This window comes from Neolamprologus brichardi, chromosome 12 (genome assembly GCF_056152115.1).
Source record: "Neolamprologus brichardi isolate AB-2024 chromosome 12, ASM5615211v1, whole genome shotgun sequence".
In the NCBI taxonomy this organism is placed as follows: domain Eukaryota; kingdom Metazoa; phylum Chordata; class Actinopteri; order Cichliformes; family Cichlidae; genus Neolamprologus; species Neolamprologus brichardi.
In genome coordinates, this window is record NC_142115.1 from 956534 (window position 1) to 974412 (window position 17879).

A 17879-nucleotide genomic window follows, 5' to 3' on the forward strand; every position below is an offset into this window, starting at 1 on the left:
ATTTCTTGAGTGATTTTTATTAGTTATTGTTAAAGAAAAAGTGACATCTCTTCAACAGATTTGCAGCCTAATGCGTGGGGGCATTGCCGAACGGGGCGGGGTCAGAGTTGGTCACCGCATCATCGAGATCAACAGCCAGAGTGTGGTGGCCACGCCCCATGAAAAAATTGTCCACATCCTGTCCAGTGCTGTGGGGGAGGTAAGACATTGCATCACATTATACATAACAAGGAAATCAGGATCTTTCAATGCACAACAATAAAAGTGAAACACTGCAGTCTGTTGTGCCTAAGGCCTTTCTGGGTGGTGCATGTGTGGGTTTCCTCTGGGTACTATGGTAAATGGACTCTTATATAGCGCTTTTTTTACTCTCCGGAGTACACACAGCTCTCTATATAACATGCCTCATTCACCCAATCTACACTCAGCTTTCTAAGTACATTCATACTCCGATGGATGCATCGGAGAGCAAATTGGGGTTAGTGTCTTGCCCAAGAATACTTGACATGCAGACTGCCAGGGATCGAACCACCAACCTTCCAATCAGTTGGTGACCTGCTCTACCTCCTACCCTATAGGTACTCCGGCTTCCTTCCTGGTCCAACGACATGCATGCAAAGTTAACTGGTTATTCTAAATCGATCATAGGTGCACACAGCACTTACATCTATAGGATAGAGTACTTTATCAGTATGTGGGAAAAAGCTTTATATACACTGATAATAACATTATGACAACCTGCCTAATATTGTTTTAGTCCCCCTGTTGCTACCAAAACAGCTCTCACCCATTGGGCCATGGAGTATCTGGCACCAAGATGTTATACACCACTCTGCATTGAATAATAACTTATTATTAATCTCTGGCTCTCTGCCACAGCATGTCTTTAATCCTGACTTCCTTCGCTCACCACAACCGGTCATGGCAGACTCTTCCTGTTAAAAGGGAGTTTTTCCTTCCCACTGTCGCCAAAGTGCTGCTCATAGGGGGTCATATGATTGTTGAGTTTTTCTCTGTTGTATTATTTTAGGGTCTACCTTACAATATAAAGCACCTCAACTAGGGATGCAACGATACCAATTTTTTCAAACCGATACGATACCGATACTTGGATCTGAGTACCTGCCCGATACAGAGTACAAAAAACGATACTTCTACCACACACACACACACACACACACACACACACACACACACACACATATACAATTAATTGAAGACAGGTTTTATTATATTTCCTGCCGATAAAAAATAAAATCTTAATAAAAATGACCACAAAAAAATTTAAAGTGAAAAATAAGCACTTCTGTTAAATTATTGCAGAGTCTCCACATTGTAATTTTACAAAATATCACTGAACTATTGGCACTGTCTCGAGCTTTCAGAATAATAAATAAACACTTCTGTTTGGAATAAAATAAATACAAATTAGGTTTGAGAATAAAATAAACTTTTAAATTATTGCAGAGTGTCCATATTGTAAACAAACAAAATAATAATTATTATATAAATAATAAAATATAAAATAAATAATAAATAAAATAATAATTGTCTCCCTAGTGGTCAATCTAAAAAACCACAACAGAAATGACAAGCCACCCTCTGATTAATGAAATAAGTTGGTATCGGTTCATGGTATCGGTTAACTTTTACGAGTATGAGTACACACACATTTTACAGTATCGGTATCGGTGCATCCCTAACCTCAACTGTTGTTGTAATTCAGCACTGTATAAATAAATAAAATTGAATAAAACTGAAGTGAATAGATTCTTTAAGTCCTTTAAGCTGCTAGGTGGGTGCCTCCATGCATCAGACTGGATTGCCCAGCACCTCCCAAAGATGCTTGATTGGGGTCAAATGTGGGGAATTTGGAAGCCAGTGAACACCAGACTCACTGTTGTGCTCATTCCTGAACCAGTTTTGCTTTGTCTCAGGGCGCGTTGTCCTGTTGAAAGAGGGCACAGGCATGAGGGAATACCATTGAAGGGTATTCCCTTTCCATGATCTACAGTGGTTTGCAAAAGTATTCGGCCCCCTTGAACTTTCCCACATTTTGTCACATTACAGCCACAAATATGAATCAATTTTATTGGAATTCCAGGTGAAAGACCAACACAAAGTGGTGAACACGTGAGAAGTGGAACGAAAATCAGACATGATTCCAAACATTTCTTACAAATAAATAACTGCAAAGTGGGGTGTGCGTAATTATTCAGCCCCCTTTGGTCTGAGTGCAGTCAGTTGCCCATAGACGTTACCTGATGAGTGCTAATGACTAAATAGAGTGCACCTGTGTGTAATCTAATGTCAGTACAAATACAGCTGCTCTGTGACGGCCTCAGAGGTTGTCTAAGAGAATATTGGGAGCAACAACACCATGAAGTCCAAAGAACACAGCAGACAGGTCAGGGATAAAGTTATTGAGACATTTAAAGCAGGCTTAGGCTACAAAAAGATTTCCCAAGCCTTGAACATCCCACGGAGCTCTGTTCAAGCCATCATTCAGAAATGGAAGGAGTATGGCACAACTGTAAACCTACCAAGACAAGGCCGTCCACCTAAACAGACCTGGCATCTTTCCCGTTTCTTTACACCTGTATCCACTGGATCCACTGCAGATTGGTTGGATGGTGCACACTTGACCTTTTCAATGACAGCTGCTGCTGGGGATCGAGCTGGTCTGACTCGCCTCTGGGTCTTGGGAGTGACAAGACTTTTGCCCAGTTCTTCCAGGAAAAGCCGACGTCGTTACAATATGCTGGCATTCCAATGTTGGTTGATTTCAGTCCACTGGACATAGGCATTGTGAGCAGACACATCCAAAATGTTGTAGAAAATTACCAAGGGCCAACGAGCTGTGTTGCACTGGCAACTGCAAAGACATTCCAGGACACATCAAAGTGTCCATATTTTACACACCAGTTTATGACCCCAGATAAGGAAAAGTCATAAACTGTCATGAAGAAAAAGAAAGTTGACCAGTACTTTGGTCAACACAAAAACTGGAATGGGTCAAATTGACCCTTAACATTCCAGCCCTAACCTTATCCGTAACCTTAACAAGCACTTTAATGACTTCAAATAGTGTTTTCCAAAGTGATTTAAGTAAATTTAATGAACATGTGTAGATTCCAAATGGTTCTCATGTTTCCTCATTTTTCCGATCTCGTCATTTAGGGATGTGTTGGGTGGCTGGAAGCGTAAATTGTTGACGATTTGTCACCTAGTGTAAAATATTACGCTTTTGGAGTGAGAACGTGTTGCAGGATTCAGGATTCCAACACTGGTGGCAGCTCCTTAGTTTTAATATTACTCTTATTAAACTTTTAACATATTTTGAGAATGTAGCTGTGTAAACTTCAAATATCTGCTCGGTTTATCAAGACATCACATATTTGCCAAAGTCCTGCAACGTTTTCGGAGACGTTGTTACCCACCAGCTCGATAGCTGACCAGGAGGTCAAGGGTCACTAGAGCCGGCAAAAGCAGCAAACGTCCAGCACATCGTTTTCAAACCCCCCGCGGTCTTTGGTTACTCAGGTTAAACATGATATATAAGTCACTTAGATGTCAGGATGTAGCCCCTGTTATTACTTCTGCACGGTTCTTGTGCTGACTCTTCTTGACAATCGTTTCAGGGCTTCAGGCATCTCTGATTCTTGGGCACCCTTTCCTACCCGAATTTCTATTATTTCCATTATACCATTAGATATGTAATGATATAAATATAAATATAAATATATACCATGATGATCACTTTGTTCTGTTCTGTCTGCCTTAGATTCATATGAAGACCATGCCTGCTGCTATGTATCGCCTGCTGACCGCCCAGGAGCAGCCTGTTTACATTTAACCCACGAACTGACCTCACAACTCCCTCAACCCAGCCCAGACCTCATCCTGTATAGCTGATGAATTGTAGTGAGTTGTTAAGATTGTTCTGTTGCTCAGACTCATCTAGCTGCAACACAAAAAACAATATTATCCATGTGTATGTAGGCTTTTATGATTACAATTAAAAGATGTTCACACCTGATACATTTTCAGTACCCAGTAGTGCCCCAGAGTCTGCAGAGTTTATGGTTTACTGTTGATATTTTGAAACACAATATATAATAACGTGTATTGGCGCTTAGTTCATGAAACTAAATCAGTTTCCTCAATGTTAAATTAGAGGAATGATGTTTGTTTGCACAGTAAAAATCTTATTTCCAATCTTACACATGAAGCACATCCAGACACAGTTGTGGGCAAAAGTTTACATACTTTCGTGACATTGTGGGTCACTAGATGGTTTTGGTGGGCATCAACAAACCTCTGGTGTGATTCCAGCTGAATATTGGATCACTCTTCTTGCCACAATTAGTCAAGTTCATTTAAATTGGTTGCTTTCCTGGCATGGACCCATGCTAGGCCCAAACATGCTGAGGAAAGCTATTCCAGAAGTAGATGAAACATTTCTTGATGCTCAATCATCCAGGTAAAGAAATCCCAAAAAGTCTGTCCGTAGAGTTTTCAGTGGGAGAAACGTTTTATCATCATCAGCTGACTGCAGGTTTCCCACCTTAGAAACAGGATATGTGCACAGTGACTGACACCAGCAGCACTGAATGAACACTGGGCTGCGAGGTCAGCTTATGATCATTAGTCTGCAAATTGCCATGACCGTTGATCAACGGATGATCTGATATCGTCGTGTTGGTGTTGTTCCCAGATCATCATGAAAATGTTGTTCCAGGTTGACCAATCACATTATTGTGACGTTATTCTTTGCGCACCAACCCATTCGTGCATTTATGAAATTCCAATGTTGCAAGGACAATATCAGTTCTGCTTAGCGTTTAATAAAGGGTTAGGGTCCGTTGATCGGCGGACAAAGGCGGTTTCTCGCAGCTTAAGTACAGTTTTTTGTTTTACGCCGGTTTTTCCCGAAGTCGCAAAAGTATGACATCACAACATTCTGATTAGTCACTTGCAATGTTGATCCTGGAACAACCTTTAGTGTGATGATCTGGGAACAACACCAACACGAGGATATCAGATCGTGCTTAATCAACAACCATTGATCAGTGGCCATGAGTACCATTCACAGAGATGGGGAATGTCTGCCATCACAGCATTGTGAGATGGTGTGTAAATCTACAGTCCTTTGTGCTTTAGTGAGTTCCTTTAAATTTGTGAGTATTGATCAATCTGAATACTATTATTCTAATCTATAATCAGCATAAGTTATTAAACATTATGTATAGAGAGTGAGAGAGCCTGCATGTACGTATACTTTTGACCCAGCATGGATGAGAGAAAATCCAAAACAAATTCAAACTTTTTCACCTCATTCTTATTTTTTTAAGTTTAAAGCACATGATGCCTGTATGTAAACTTCTGAACATAACTGCATCTGACACTAGAACCCCGATTTTCACCACAGGGCACTGCCGATGTTACATTTTTGCACCAAACCCGTGTATGAAAAAATCCTCGTTTATGTAGAATTAAATTACGTAGGTTTGACTTTGTGGGCTCAGTCGTGTTTCTACTCTCAGCTCAGAATCAGTGTTTTCAGCAGATTATTCTTGTTTATTACCAGAATTTAATGATAAATTAACTCATTCTTATGTAGCACTTTTCTACTTTATCCCAGCACTCACAGCGCTTTATACAACCTCATTCATCCATTTTTACGAGCACTTCTTTCTGGGGTTGTGCTTTCGATCTAACAATCGCACACATTCATACTCCGATTCCCCGGAGAGCAGCTCGTATCTTGCCCAACGATATTCGGCAAACAGCCAGGGATTGAACCGTGAACATTTCAATTAGTAGATGACCTGCACCACGTCCTGAGCTACAGCAGCCCGAAATGATCCGTCATCACATTTTAAAATGAGGTAAATATAACCTCAGAGGAACAACATGTTACAGCATCATTATTCTTAATATAAATTCAGCCCAAATGCAGAAGCATGTGTGAAAAATTAACTACTGTTTCCTGTAGGAATTAAGTGGGTAAATACACCTATTTATCCTCATGAGCATAATCAGTGATTATTGATTATCAGTTGATTTGATCACCTCTAGAAAAGGAAAAGTTTTAGCAGTTTGTGGATCCGGAGCACTCGCTTATCTGGTATCTTCACTGCCATGGAGAAAAGACATCAGCAGTTACCTAAAAAGCAATTATTGCCCATAAGGCTCATAAGGGCATTTCCAAACAGTTTCAAATCCGTCATTCCACAGTCACAAAGTTTTTCACAAGTGGAAAACATTCATGGCAGTTTCCTGTTGTCTCGTCTCAGCAAGTTCATTCCAGCTCTTGCAAAACTCAGAGCTACACTCGACTCCACATGCCTCAGTTAGCCATGTTAAATGTTCAAGTTCCACATAATACAGTAAGAAAAAACATGGAACAAGTATGGCATCTTTGCATTTGTTTCCGAGAAAAAGAGCCTAAAAAGATATACCAGCATGGCTTAGCTTTGCAAAACTGCATCTGAACTAACTCGTTGGCTTCTTGTGCAGCAACAAGACCTGGGCACCTTGCAATCATTGAGTGAACTCCTCGGTGTACCAAAGTATTCTAGAGTAAAATGTGAAAAAGCAAAGAGTGAAGGTGTTGCAATGGCCCAGTCCCACCTCAAGCTGGGTGAAATGCTGTAGTGGACCTTAAGAGAGCTGTTCATAACCAACAAAGCATGGAAGCAGCTGTGTGAAGGACAACGAGACACGAGACGAGTGACTGATGACGTCACACACGTTTTTGGTTGCTTAGGCAAAGCTCTAGACTAACCTTTTTGCCACGGTTGCAAGGCGCATCAGCACAAACGTTAGGCGCACCCAAATCTTTCAACCGCATCACTTAACACCGCAGTTTTACATGTGCACTTTTTGGGGGCATTGCTGTCTATACAGACAATTTGTATAGACAGCAAATGATTAACTAACAATCTTGTCAACACAAAGTTACTGAAAAAGTGCTTGTGTTTAACCCTGGAGAACCATTCAGGGGTTGATGGCTCCGTGTCAGAGCTGGCTATTTCAGACAGATCAGGCCTTAACTTAACAAATAAGTTATCAATTGTTCTTCATCTTTCCTCATTACCCACAGCTACATCCACTTCTGTCGGGCCCAGGCTGCTCACCGGGGCTGGGTATCGTCACTGATTTCTATAATCCATTCGATTCGATTCAGTTTAGCCTCAAACAGTCAGAAATATTATAATTCTGATGATTTATCAGAACTAACACTTGTGAGACGTCATCAGAGGCGTGAACATCACAGCTGACGCCTTTGTGTCAAAGTAACTGAGGATAAAACAGAAAATGAAGGAGATTTTCCTGACCTGGCTTTTTATAGCAGATAACCTTTAAAATATTCTACAAGTTTGCATAATTTTAAAAAGTATAAATTTCTTCAGTATTGAACAGCAGAAATGAGGCTTTCTTGTCCGAGGACATTTAATTAACAACAAAGAAAAAGACAGCGCTGTAAACAAGGGTAGACTGGTGGGTGATAAACAGAGATTTGAGACGGGAAACTGTTCCTGAAGTACAGAGAGAGAGCTGGGCATGAAGTGTGATTTTATCGTGCTGGAAGCAAAACAGCAAAAGTCAGAGAATTAATGACGACATTTATCAAATGTGAAACGTAGTTTGGATCTTCTTTTGCTGCTGGTTCGGTGAATTTTGGTTGGAGAGAAATAAAACCTGCAGCATCAGAATCGAGCACAAAAAGACGTAAACACAGAGCAGACCCGACGCATCAGAGTCGGCGAGCTGTCGGCTTTCAGCCCGGCGGCGTGTCCGTGTACGGGCCGTACCCGACGGCGTGTCCGTGTACGGGCCGTCGGGCTGAAAGCCGAGAAAGAGAAAGCAGATTCTGATGCGTCGGGTCCGCTCTGTGTTTACGTCTGTGTGTGGAGTCGGTTACCTGCTCTCATTTACTGTTTGGTGGTTGTTGAAATAGTTTTGAGAGCTTTAACCTGAGTTTTTTCTTACGGTGTTATGTGGAACGATGTGTGTCAGCTGACGACCACACGGAGACTCGGAGTTGCGGACACACTCTAGAGCGCTGCTTAGGTCGTTCTACAAGCTCGAGTACACTTAACTTTTTATACATTGCTTCTGCATTTTGACTTTTGTTAAATAAATCAATTTAAATTAATATGAGGTTATGTTTGTTTATAGTGATGAAAGTCAAGCTTTTTCCATAAGATGCATTTATGCAAATACATTGTATAAATAACTATGAGTTGCATCTGAATGCAGATAACATCTGTGGGCAGATGTGACCTTATGTCTTACCCTGTTACCCTTGAATACAGAAAGAAAAACACAGTTTCTGTTTCATTTTGGCTTTTATATCAAACAGTCAGCAATGTGCAAAGATGTCTGTATAACGTAACCCACAAATGTGACGCCTGTGGCTGTATGTGAATGTACAAGCAGCAGCAGGATGTACGACTGTCTGTTTTTGGTTTGAGGGGACTCTGCATCGCCTAAAGAATGTACACTATACTTTGCTTGTACAAAAACAATAAAGCTCAAATATTCTACTATTCAAAACATAAATATGAATAAAGAATTCTGCCTCTGCCACTTTGTGATGAGTGAAATAAACAACACTTCTTGCAGCCTCTCTATACACCTGATTGATCACCATCCCAATCACAATGTTCCCATTAGATATCTATTAAGACTGACCTGTTCCCAACAAGCTCCACCATGCTTGTCTTTAAAATTAACCAAATAACTCCAATATTTCTTCACGACTGGTGGAAAAGCTCAATGTGATGATGTCATTCAGCTGAGAAAGTGAAGAGTGCAACAGAAACAGCATTTCAGACATAACTTCATTAGTTACTTTGACAGATAGTGTGTATGCTGCACAGAAATTCAGATGTGAGTCACTGAGTCTGTGAATGTTCCCAGCATTTAACAGGCTTTTAGGAACAGGGCAAGTTGCACAGGTCAATGTTCTTGTTAAAGATGATGGAAAACTCCTGAGAAAGCAGCTGGTGAAGGCTGATGCCATCATGAGTATAGACCCAGCGTTCACCTGTCCAGCCGTAGCGCTTGGGTCCGCTGCAAGCACAAGAGAAGACAGGAAGAGGGAAGTAACATCACTCTGTACTGACTTATAACAGATTCTTATTAAACCAGTTTGTCAGCAGAAATATAAATAAAAGTTCCCGTCTCATCCCTGAGGGCGGTTTGTCCTTCAAGCCAGAGGCCTGGCAGTTTGAGGGTGTAAAGGAATTTATTTTATTTATGTATTAGTCACATTATGTTATTGTATGATGCGTTGGTGCCACTGGATTTTAACATGTCTCACACTCATACAGTAAGACAAATGGTTAGCTAGCGCTCGTCTGCAGGCTTTATTTACATGGAAACAAAATGGCGTCACGAACAGGATGGTCCGTGTGGTCGCTGAACAAAGTTTCGTGGACGGGCTGATCACCCCTGAGGGAAACGGTACCTTTGTCCTACCGGCTGTTGAAGCAAAGGAAACGGAGGAGTCACGCAGTGTGTTTCAGCCACCACAGAGACCATCGACTGTAAGGGGACTCCTGCAGACGGGTGAGTTGTAGCCAACTTTATACAGTCATGGAGAGTTTTTGTCTGGCTGAGGGGGGGGGGGTGCTGGCTGACTCTGGAGTTTGAGTCTCCGGAGGGAAAATCTGGCGGTTTGAGGCCCCAGGCTTGTGTTGGGTACGGTCCATCACAAGGACAGTGGCTCGAGCGCGCTGTTGGGGAGAAGCCGGCCCAGACCTGTTCAGTCCAACTACGCCACAGGGACGGCGGTTCAGGTACACTGTCGGAGTCCAGCGTACTACAGTGCGCAGAGTGGCGGCGTTCGTGCCTTGGTCCGTAGAAGGCAAGGAGCCTCATGGGGGACGCCTCGTGTAGTAATGGGAACTGATCCAGTAGAGCGGCAGGCCTTAAACCAGGCAGCCAGAGACAAAACTCAAGCGTGACTGTGTGGTAAGAACTGAGTACATGTGTGGTGTGTAAGACTGCAGAGGATGGCTGTGTGAGTTGAGGAGAAAGAAATGTTGAACAAGTGAGTTAATAGGTTGATGTGTGCGTGAAAAAACAGTGAAAAGCAGGTTAAAATGTGAAAATGGGGAACAAACAAACAAGGAAAAAAAAGAGAGGAGTGTAGAAATGTGTGTAAAAGTTGTTTCCAACTAGAGGGAGAAGGTGGTACTGCAGGACACACACACACACACACACACACACACACACACACACACACACACACACACACACACACACACACACACACACACACACACACACACACACACACACACACACACACACACACACACACTAAAATTAGGGTTTTGTGTTTAATGATCAAATGTCTCAGTGTGTCACTTGCAGGTGAAGAGCAGACCCGGATCAATTTTCCACGTGCAGCAGTCAGAAGAAAATTATAGGTTAACATCATTAGAAACACTCAAGCCAAGTTTTTGGCTGAATTGTTTTACAGCTTAACTTCCACGTGTTTGTCACCCTGAGAACACAAACTCCAAAATCTCTCCTGAAGACTAGAAATGCAGTTTCAGAACAACGATGGACATCAAGAGCTCACAGCAGAGATGGCAGTATCCTGAGCAGTGAAGAAAAGGTCCAGCAGCAGCAGCAGCTGTGCAAGACAGCGACAGCAAGGAGAAAAATGCATCATCATGACTGGATGGATGGATGTGCATTTCCAACAAGCTGCACCTTCACTGTGTGTGAATGGACTTTGGAAAGACTGCCTGAGTTGGACATTTGCCACTTTTGGAGCAAAATGGCAAAATGAGACAGTGGAAAACAGGACAAAGCTGAAAGACAACTGACTCTCACTGGACTGCTGCAAGAGGGGAGGGGAGATGAGACACAGTGGGAGGAGCAGGGGAGGACATGGAGGAAGCTGTTGTAGTGTGGGAATGAAATTTGGGTTTAGGAAACCGGGAAGAAAAACGACTGCCTTGCATGGAGAATTGAAAAGTGTCTGGAGCACCGCAAAGAGGAGAGGTACACAAAATGACACAAACAGAAAAACGCATTAACTAACACAAACACAAACACACATGACATGAAGCTCATGAAGATCAAACAGTATTTTAAGCGTTTCTGTTACCATCATCTTGTCCGGATCACTTAGTAGGTTAAGAAGTGATACACAGACGAGTGAAGTAGTGTTATTTTGGGGAAGGATGATTGAATCATAGCAGGGTGAACAGAATGCTGCGGGGGGGGGGGGTCAGATGAGTGGAGACTAATAGATTATTGAGTTTCTGGTTTCTGATGTGTGAGGGAGGTCTCATCATGACACACATCTGGGTACATTGGAAGAAACTCATCATCTAATAAAATATTGTTGTTGTGTGAGGAGTGACTGGTGGATGAAAGTTTTGGGGATTTACTGATGCATTTTCTTTTGGTTCCACTGTGAACCTGCCAGTTAGTTTTGTTTTGATCTATCATTGTAAGAGAGTACGCTTAGACAAGTCCTAAACTAGGCCTTCATATTTTTATTTTTAACAGTGCACTGAGATTTTTGTTTGGCCATTTTCTCTTTTTCAAGCAGGCCGGCAAGATCGGGATCAAAAGCACTACACAACATGTCGAACAATCGCAAGTGAGCTTCTCCAAAATTAAAATGGGCTCAGGAGAAAGCCACTTATTTGGGACAATCAGAAAGTCCCTGTCAAAAAGGATTCAGCGAGGTAATCCAGTCTAAATGACGTCATTGCTGGCAGTAGAAACTTATTGTGTCACGAGAGGTTCTACTGTCAGCAAATAAAAATAAGGACTGACTGGACTGACAAAGCTTGACTGGACACCAGCATGCAAGATTGCACCTCCACCTCCACCTGACAAAAGGGTGGATGTGTGTATGTTTCTTTTTACAAAATTCAAAACTGGAACAAAGTCGCGGGCTAACGTTAATATTTATTGAAATATATTTATTCCTCCAGATATGAGAATGAATCTTTTCTTATGGACTCAAAACAAGTTTTGCTGAAAAACTGAATATGGAACAAGCAAAGCTTAATACCAAACAATATATATTAGCTGTATAATACCAGTAGGCCAGCTCTGATAGTAATTTGGTATGGCTTCACAGGCCAAATGTAATTAGGCTGCGGGCCAGAGTTTGACACCTATGTTTTAACACTTAAAACTAGGGCTGTGCGATATGACCGAACTCACATCCCGATGTAAGACATCCATCGTCACGACAACGATATTTATCACAAAAATGTAACATTTTCTGTCAATTCTGTGAATCTCGGGCAGCTGAACTTGCGTGAAGTGTTTCCAGCTGGGCGTCGTGTAGCTGGAGTCGAGTGCTACATAAGTTGAAACCGTAAACACTCTGTGTACTATTTCACGGGATTCAGTTTATTTTGAAAATCTCAACAGGCTCTTCAGCTTTATTGTGAAAGGTCCATGTGGAAAATAAACAAGCGGACAGCGTCGTTGTTGCTAACGACAACGCGTAAAAACAGTCCTTTGTCCGTCCGTAGTGTGGATTTTTAAATATAAGAGAAAGGGACAACTTTAAGAAACTCCACAGTGACCATCAATGATGAAAAAATTGCCGTGAACTGTTTATTTTGTGACACCCAGAAACAAACGACAAACGTTTTTATATCGTCATCCATATATATCGTTATATCGAACAGCCCTACACACCAGAGTGGAATATTGTTGACACTGCTCAGTGTTAGTGTTATAACAACACTAGGTCAGTGTTAAAAATAAACACATTGAAAAGTGCTCATTTAAAACTCAAGTGTGGACACATACAGACACTTTTCTAGTGTTAAATTTTCACAGTGGTGATTTTGCTGTGTAGAGGAGGAGAGGTTGGCACTATTGGCTGATGTGCAGAGAGCTACGACTAACAGGTGGGACTTTTGCTTATAGGTGGCGTGATTATGCAAGAGGCAGGGGCGGGGTTATTTAAGGTCAAAGGTAATTCTGTTCAGCTGCTGCTCATGAGACGGCCAAACGGCTTCCACTGTGCTTAATGTGGTTACCTGTTGTGTTTGTGTGAAATGTCAAGAAAACCAGACATCACAAAGGAAATAAATGACACATGAATATGGAGAACTTTGAGTGCACGTACTAACTAACAATTAGCAACCAGAGCGTCAAAATACAGGATTTAATCGCTACAATAATGAAATATTTTCATGTCTGCGTTAATCAATCAAGCGATTTATCACTTAAATCAAAGCTGACCAGATTGGTTATGTTGGGAACACATGAGTCACTTATTGGCATCTTAATTTAGAATGATAAAAACAAAACTCAGCTTAGTGGAAAGTGTTGACAGAGTATTAAGTAAACTGAACATTGTTGGGTTCAGTTACTCATATTACCATGAAGTGATGCAAAGCCTGAGTCTTACCTGGTAGGAGAAGAAAGCCAGATCTGTTTGTTTGGTGTCTGTTTGTTGATCACATAAGTGCCGTGGTCTCCACCCACCTTCACTGTCAGAACGCCGCTCTGTCAAACAAGAAACAGAAGAAAACGGCTCTATTTTCATCCGTTAACAAAGCAATTTTGACCAAACATCTACATGGAATTTAACTAATCTTAATTTTATTTATGTAACATGTATGTAAAGTTTATCACAATAAACGTAAATTGTTTGAATCCCTTCCTGTTTGATTTTGGTGACTATGACTGAAAAGCTGTTTTTGCCCTTAAATCGACTGTAGCGATTTACCAGATGTGCTATCAACACCTGGTTTTAGACAGAGACACAGCTGTGTATCGTCTGCATAACAGTAATGAGAAATGAAGCCTGATGGGAGCACGTGAAGGGAGAATAAAACTCCACACGCGAGTGTAGCAGGGTCATACTTGTGACCCAGCATCAGACTATGTTCTGCTCTCTCAGAGGCAAACCTTACAGCAGGGCCTTGATGCTGACGCACGTCTTCAAATGGTTTAACAGGATTGTGTGATCAGCTGTGTCAAACGCTGCACTCAGGTCTAGAAGAATTAAAGCAGCTGAAAGCATCGAGCACCTTCAGCAGAGCAGACTGTGTTGGGGAGGCTCTGAAAACAGACTGAAGTTTATCCAGAATACTGCGTGCATCTAAAAATGACTGACGGGTCCAAACCAGGACCAGCAGCTTGTTTCAGACGCTGCTACTAACAAAGGATGTTAGAAATGTGATGACGACTTTCATTCACAGGGCAAGTGTCATGTGCATTATTATATCAGTAATAATCAGGATAATGAGAGTGTTTGAAGTGGGTGAGAAAGGAGGAACACGTAGGTGGTTCTGAAGGCTCTGGGATGGGAGCAGAACACGTTCTCTGATACGATTCATTTTTCCAGTGAAGAACCTCACAGGTGTGTGCGGCGGCCTCATGGCTGTAAAGGTGGGACGCAGGACAGAGTTGATTGGAGGATAGGACTTTAGGATTACCAGACTTCTTTGTAATAAAAACGATTTACTCGTTCAGCCTGATAGTTATTCAGACGATCTGTAAACACTTGCTGAGACACACGGAGCTGAGCTTTCTTCCATTTTCATGCTTTCCTTTCTTTCTGTTTGACAGCACGAGAGACTTTATTTAACCAAAGCTGAGTTTCTAATGATGCAGTCTGTGCAGTGTTGGTACAAGCTGAACTAAAGCATGCAAGTAGCTCATCATGGTTACAGCGACAAGAAGTTTCATTCAAAGGTGGTTAAAGGAGATTTCAGACGTCGTAGGGTGCAGAAAAGAGGCGGTGTGGGTTTGTTTAGGAGCTGAGTGAGGAACGGGGATATCAAACAAAATGAGATGATGATTACATGGACACATCAATCACCTCAACTCTGATCACTGGAAGCCCAGATGACAAGATGGGGTTTTAACCTTTTTCACCTCGGGGCCCGACCTTCCCACTACAGAGTGGCCCCGCGGCCTCATTCAGATATTAACACTGTACTGAATAAATGATGTTGCTTTTGGTTTGATTTATATTTAATAACTAAATCAAATCTACTTCATTTTAACAGCTAAAACCTTTCAAATAAATATGGTAAATACAATAATGGTTTGTGGCAGCCTCAGTGTAATCGTATGTTCATCATTCAGTTTCTGTAAATAAGCATTTAGATCATTCTGCCATCATTTATTACAGCTGCCATTAAAGTCACTTCACAGTTAGCAACCTTTACAGCATCCACAGACTTACAGAGAAGACAACATCATAGTCGGCCCCAGTGAAAGCTTCATCTGTGAGGTCTTCAAAGTAATCAGCCAGAGCCTCCAACGTCTCATCGGCCAGCTTCTCATACGCTGCTGCAGACAGTTCACTTTAGAGACACAAAGTTATAAATTAGTTCAAGTAGTCAAAGCTTAAGCAATGCTTAAGGAGAAAAACAAAAACAAAATATTGGTTACCTTACATGCGCGAGGGTGACTTTTTTCTGACTCAGGTAGATGGTTTTGCTCCACCTGCTGCCATTAATTCTGCTCCCGAACCACTGAAACAGAAAACACCAACAAACTTGTTTAATTACTCTTCTCCTTTATGCTCAGCTGGTTTCTGACATTTATGCACATTATAGAGTGACTTTGAAATTTATAGTTTGTATATTTTCCCATTTGGACACAGATCATGAAATCACTCGATGTGAGACATTTGTGACACGTACTTTTATCCTTAATAAAGTGTTGAATTTGGAGGTGCGAGGCACTCCCTGATTCTGGACTGAGACATAAGCTAATTCTAACTGTGAGCCTCTCTATTAAACTTTGTTTGCTTCTTCAAAGCTTCTGTGGGCCCTTCTATGAACTCTCAGCATCAGGTCTTTCCATAGGTTTTCCAGTTGGATTCGGGTCAGGTGATTGGCTGAGCCTGTGGCAGAGTTCAACTTCAGTGTCATCTTTCCAAACTATATTCTCCCAGTATTTCACAGGCTTGTTCAAAACAGATGCAATACACTCATGTAAGAGGATGTTTATTGTATTACAACATTACTCATTTAAGCTGAATTTTCCATTAATGTGGTTTATAGCAGGGGTGTCCAAACTCCGGCCCGCAGTCCATTTTTAATTGGCCCGCAAGTGATTTTATAAATAGAATATGAACAGAATATGGCTGCACTTCAACTTTTGCTTGAGTGTATTGCACTTCTTAGTTTTAACACCAGGGGGAGCTGCTGTTGATCAGGTCAGTTGCTCCACCAAAAAGGACAATCACAGAAGAAATTTACCCCAAGTTACAAAACAGGTCAGAACCAAAGAAAGGTAGAAAAGTGAGTGCAGAAAATTTCAGACACGGTGGGAGAGTGAAGATTTCTCCAAAGAACTCAAGGGGACGTGTGTCTGTTTGATCTGCACTGAGACTGTGGCAGTTATGAAAGAGTATAATGTACGACGTCATTATGAAACCAAACATCAGGCCTGCGCATCCGACACTGGTGCTGAGCCAGAGCAGCTCTCCTGCGGGGTCAGCAACAGCATTTATTTCGTGCTCAAAGGTCCAGGAAAAGGCTCCAATAGCCGCTACACCATCAAACAGTCAATATCTGTAATAATATTCAACTATAGAAGCAATAATATCTATCTATCCTCAGTCAGGACGGAGAGTTTAAACAGGCCTCACAACAATTTGATACAATTCATATTGATTTGTCACATAGTGAAGACAGACGGTTCAGTGTGTGTGTGTGTGTGTGTGTGTGTGTGTGTGTGTGTGTGTGTGTGTGGACCGTCTCTGTAAGAACCAGACCAAACATTTGCAGATAAACTGGAGATGGTCGTGAAGCTCGGTGAGAACTACAACCCGTCATTAAGTACGTTACAGTTTAAACTAATCACCACCGAGTCAAAGCGGAACTTACGCTGTGTGAAGGCCGGCAGGGGGGATGCAGCGTGTGGGTAATGACCGGACGAAGCCCCGGGAGGTGAGATAATCTCCAAAACTACAGTGGACATAAAGGTCACTGTGAGTGTGGCTCGTATCTGCCATTAGCATCATGTCATGCTGGAGTCAGCTCGTACCTGGTTCGCCAGATGCTTCTTCCTCTGCTGTGTCAGCATGTTGAGCTGTGCGCTCGCGAGCTGACACACGCGTGAGTAAATCCCCGGTGTCTTACAGAGCAGACGCATGGTTCACTGACGGTCCCGGTAAACTCCCGGTGTGTTGACAGCCAACGCTGCTTCTTCCTCGTCTGCTTCTTTCTTTCTTTTTCGTCATTTGTTGGCGGTTGGCAAACAGCAACATGGTGCATTACCGCCCCCTGCTGGTGTGGAGTTTGTCTTAACAAACTAAATATGGCCTGATAATACTCGAGTTCTTAAAAAGTCCATCTGCACTTTCATATCACCGAGCTTCTGGATCAGCTGTCTTCTTCCAGCATCATATTTCTGACAATAAAACATGTTTTCCTCTCATTACTGTTGACATCTTCCATGTTCTGCTGTATTCTGCTCTTAATCTCTGTCCTGCTCACACTGATAACCAATCCACTGACACCCATGGTACCCATAAGGTGGTGACTCTAAGCTCCATCTCGTTGACTCTGTGCAGTGTTTGCTGAATCTATCAGAATGTCTGACCTGCTGTCTGAGTCACTGTCTTGCAAACTAGCCAATGATGAGCTTGAACATATCACTGATCTTACTGGTCTTACGTCTTCAGTCCACTGGACAGCTGACAGAAACTATATCTGTACACTAATAAGCTGTCACTGATCCTTTTCCTTACTTTGACATGAAACTCAGGAACAATATATATATCCGCTTTGGTCGTCTGTCTTCTTTGATGCATCTGTGTAGATTTTGACATAACTGTAACACTGCTCTATATATGGCTGCACTGTCTGTGCGTTTAAAATAAAAGCCCTATTCCTACAGAG

The 17879-nt window shown here is 42.0% G+C and overlaps 2 protein-coding genes across 2 annotated transcripts in view; one reads left to right on the forward strand and one right to left on the reverse strand.

Annotated features, from left to right (window-relative positions):
- apba1a (amyloid beta precursor protein binding family A member 1a) overlaps positions 1 to 4557 on the forward strand; it is a 35002-nt gene extending 30445 nt beyond the window's left edge. Inside the window, exons 12-13 of the mRNA XM_087848851.1 lie at positions 59 to 199; positions 3785 to 4557. Of these exons, the coding sequence (XP_087704977.1) occupies positions 59 to 199; positions 3785 to 3856 (213 nt within the window). The 3' untranslated portion in view covers positions 3857 to 4557. The remainder of the gene's footprint in view (positions 1 to 58; positions 200 to 3784) is intronic.
- A 3781-nt stretch (positions 4558 to 8338) lies between these two features.
- fxn (frataxin) lies at positions 8339 to 17197 on the reverse strand. The gene is made up of 6 exons (XM_006802534.3): positions 17023 to 17197; positions 16863 to 16943; positions 15418 to 15500; positions 15209 to 15329; positions 13421 to 13518; positions 8339 to 9084 (listed from the first exon to the last, which is right to left on the reverse strand). The coding sequence occupies exons 1-6, from the start codon at positions 17128 to 17130 to the stop codon at positions 8946 to 8948; spliced, it is 630 nt and encodes a 209-aa protein (XP_006802597.1). The 5' UTR covers positions 17131 to 17197; the 3' UTR covers positions 8339 to 8945.
- Between the last annotated feature and the right edge of the window lie 682 nt (positions 17198 to 17879).

Bases quoted from the DNA above. Each gene is read 5' to 3' on its own strand.
- fxn (XM_006802534.3), bottom strand. From the start codon at position 17,130: ATGCGTCTGCTCTGTAAGACACCGGGGATTTACTCACGCGTGTGTCAG. The intron at 15,330-15,417 runs GTAACCAATATT...GTGTCTCTAAAG, and splicing joins GTCACCCTCGCGCATGTAAG to TGAACTGTCTGCAGCAGCGT. The intron at 9,085-13,420 runs GTAAGACTCAGG...TTGTGCTTGCAG, and splicing joins TGGCTTTCTTCTCCTACCAG to CGGACCCAAGCGCTACGGCT.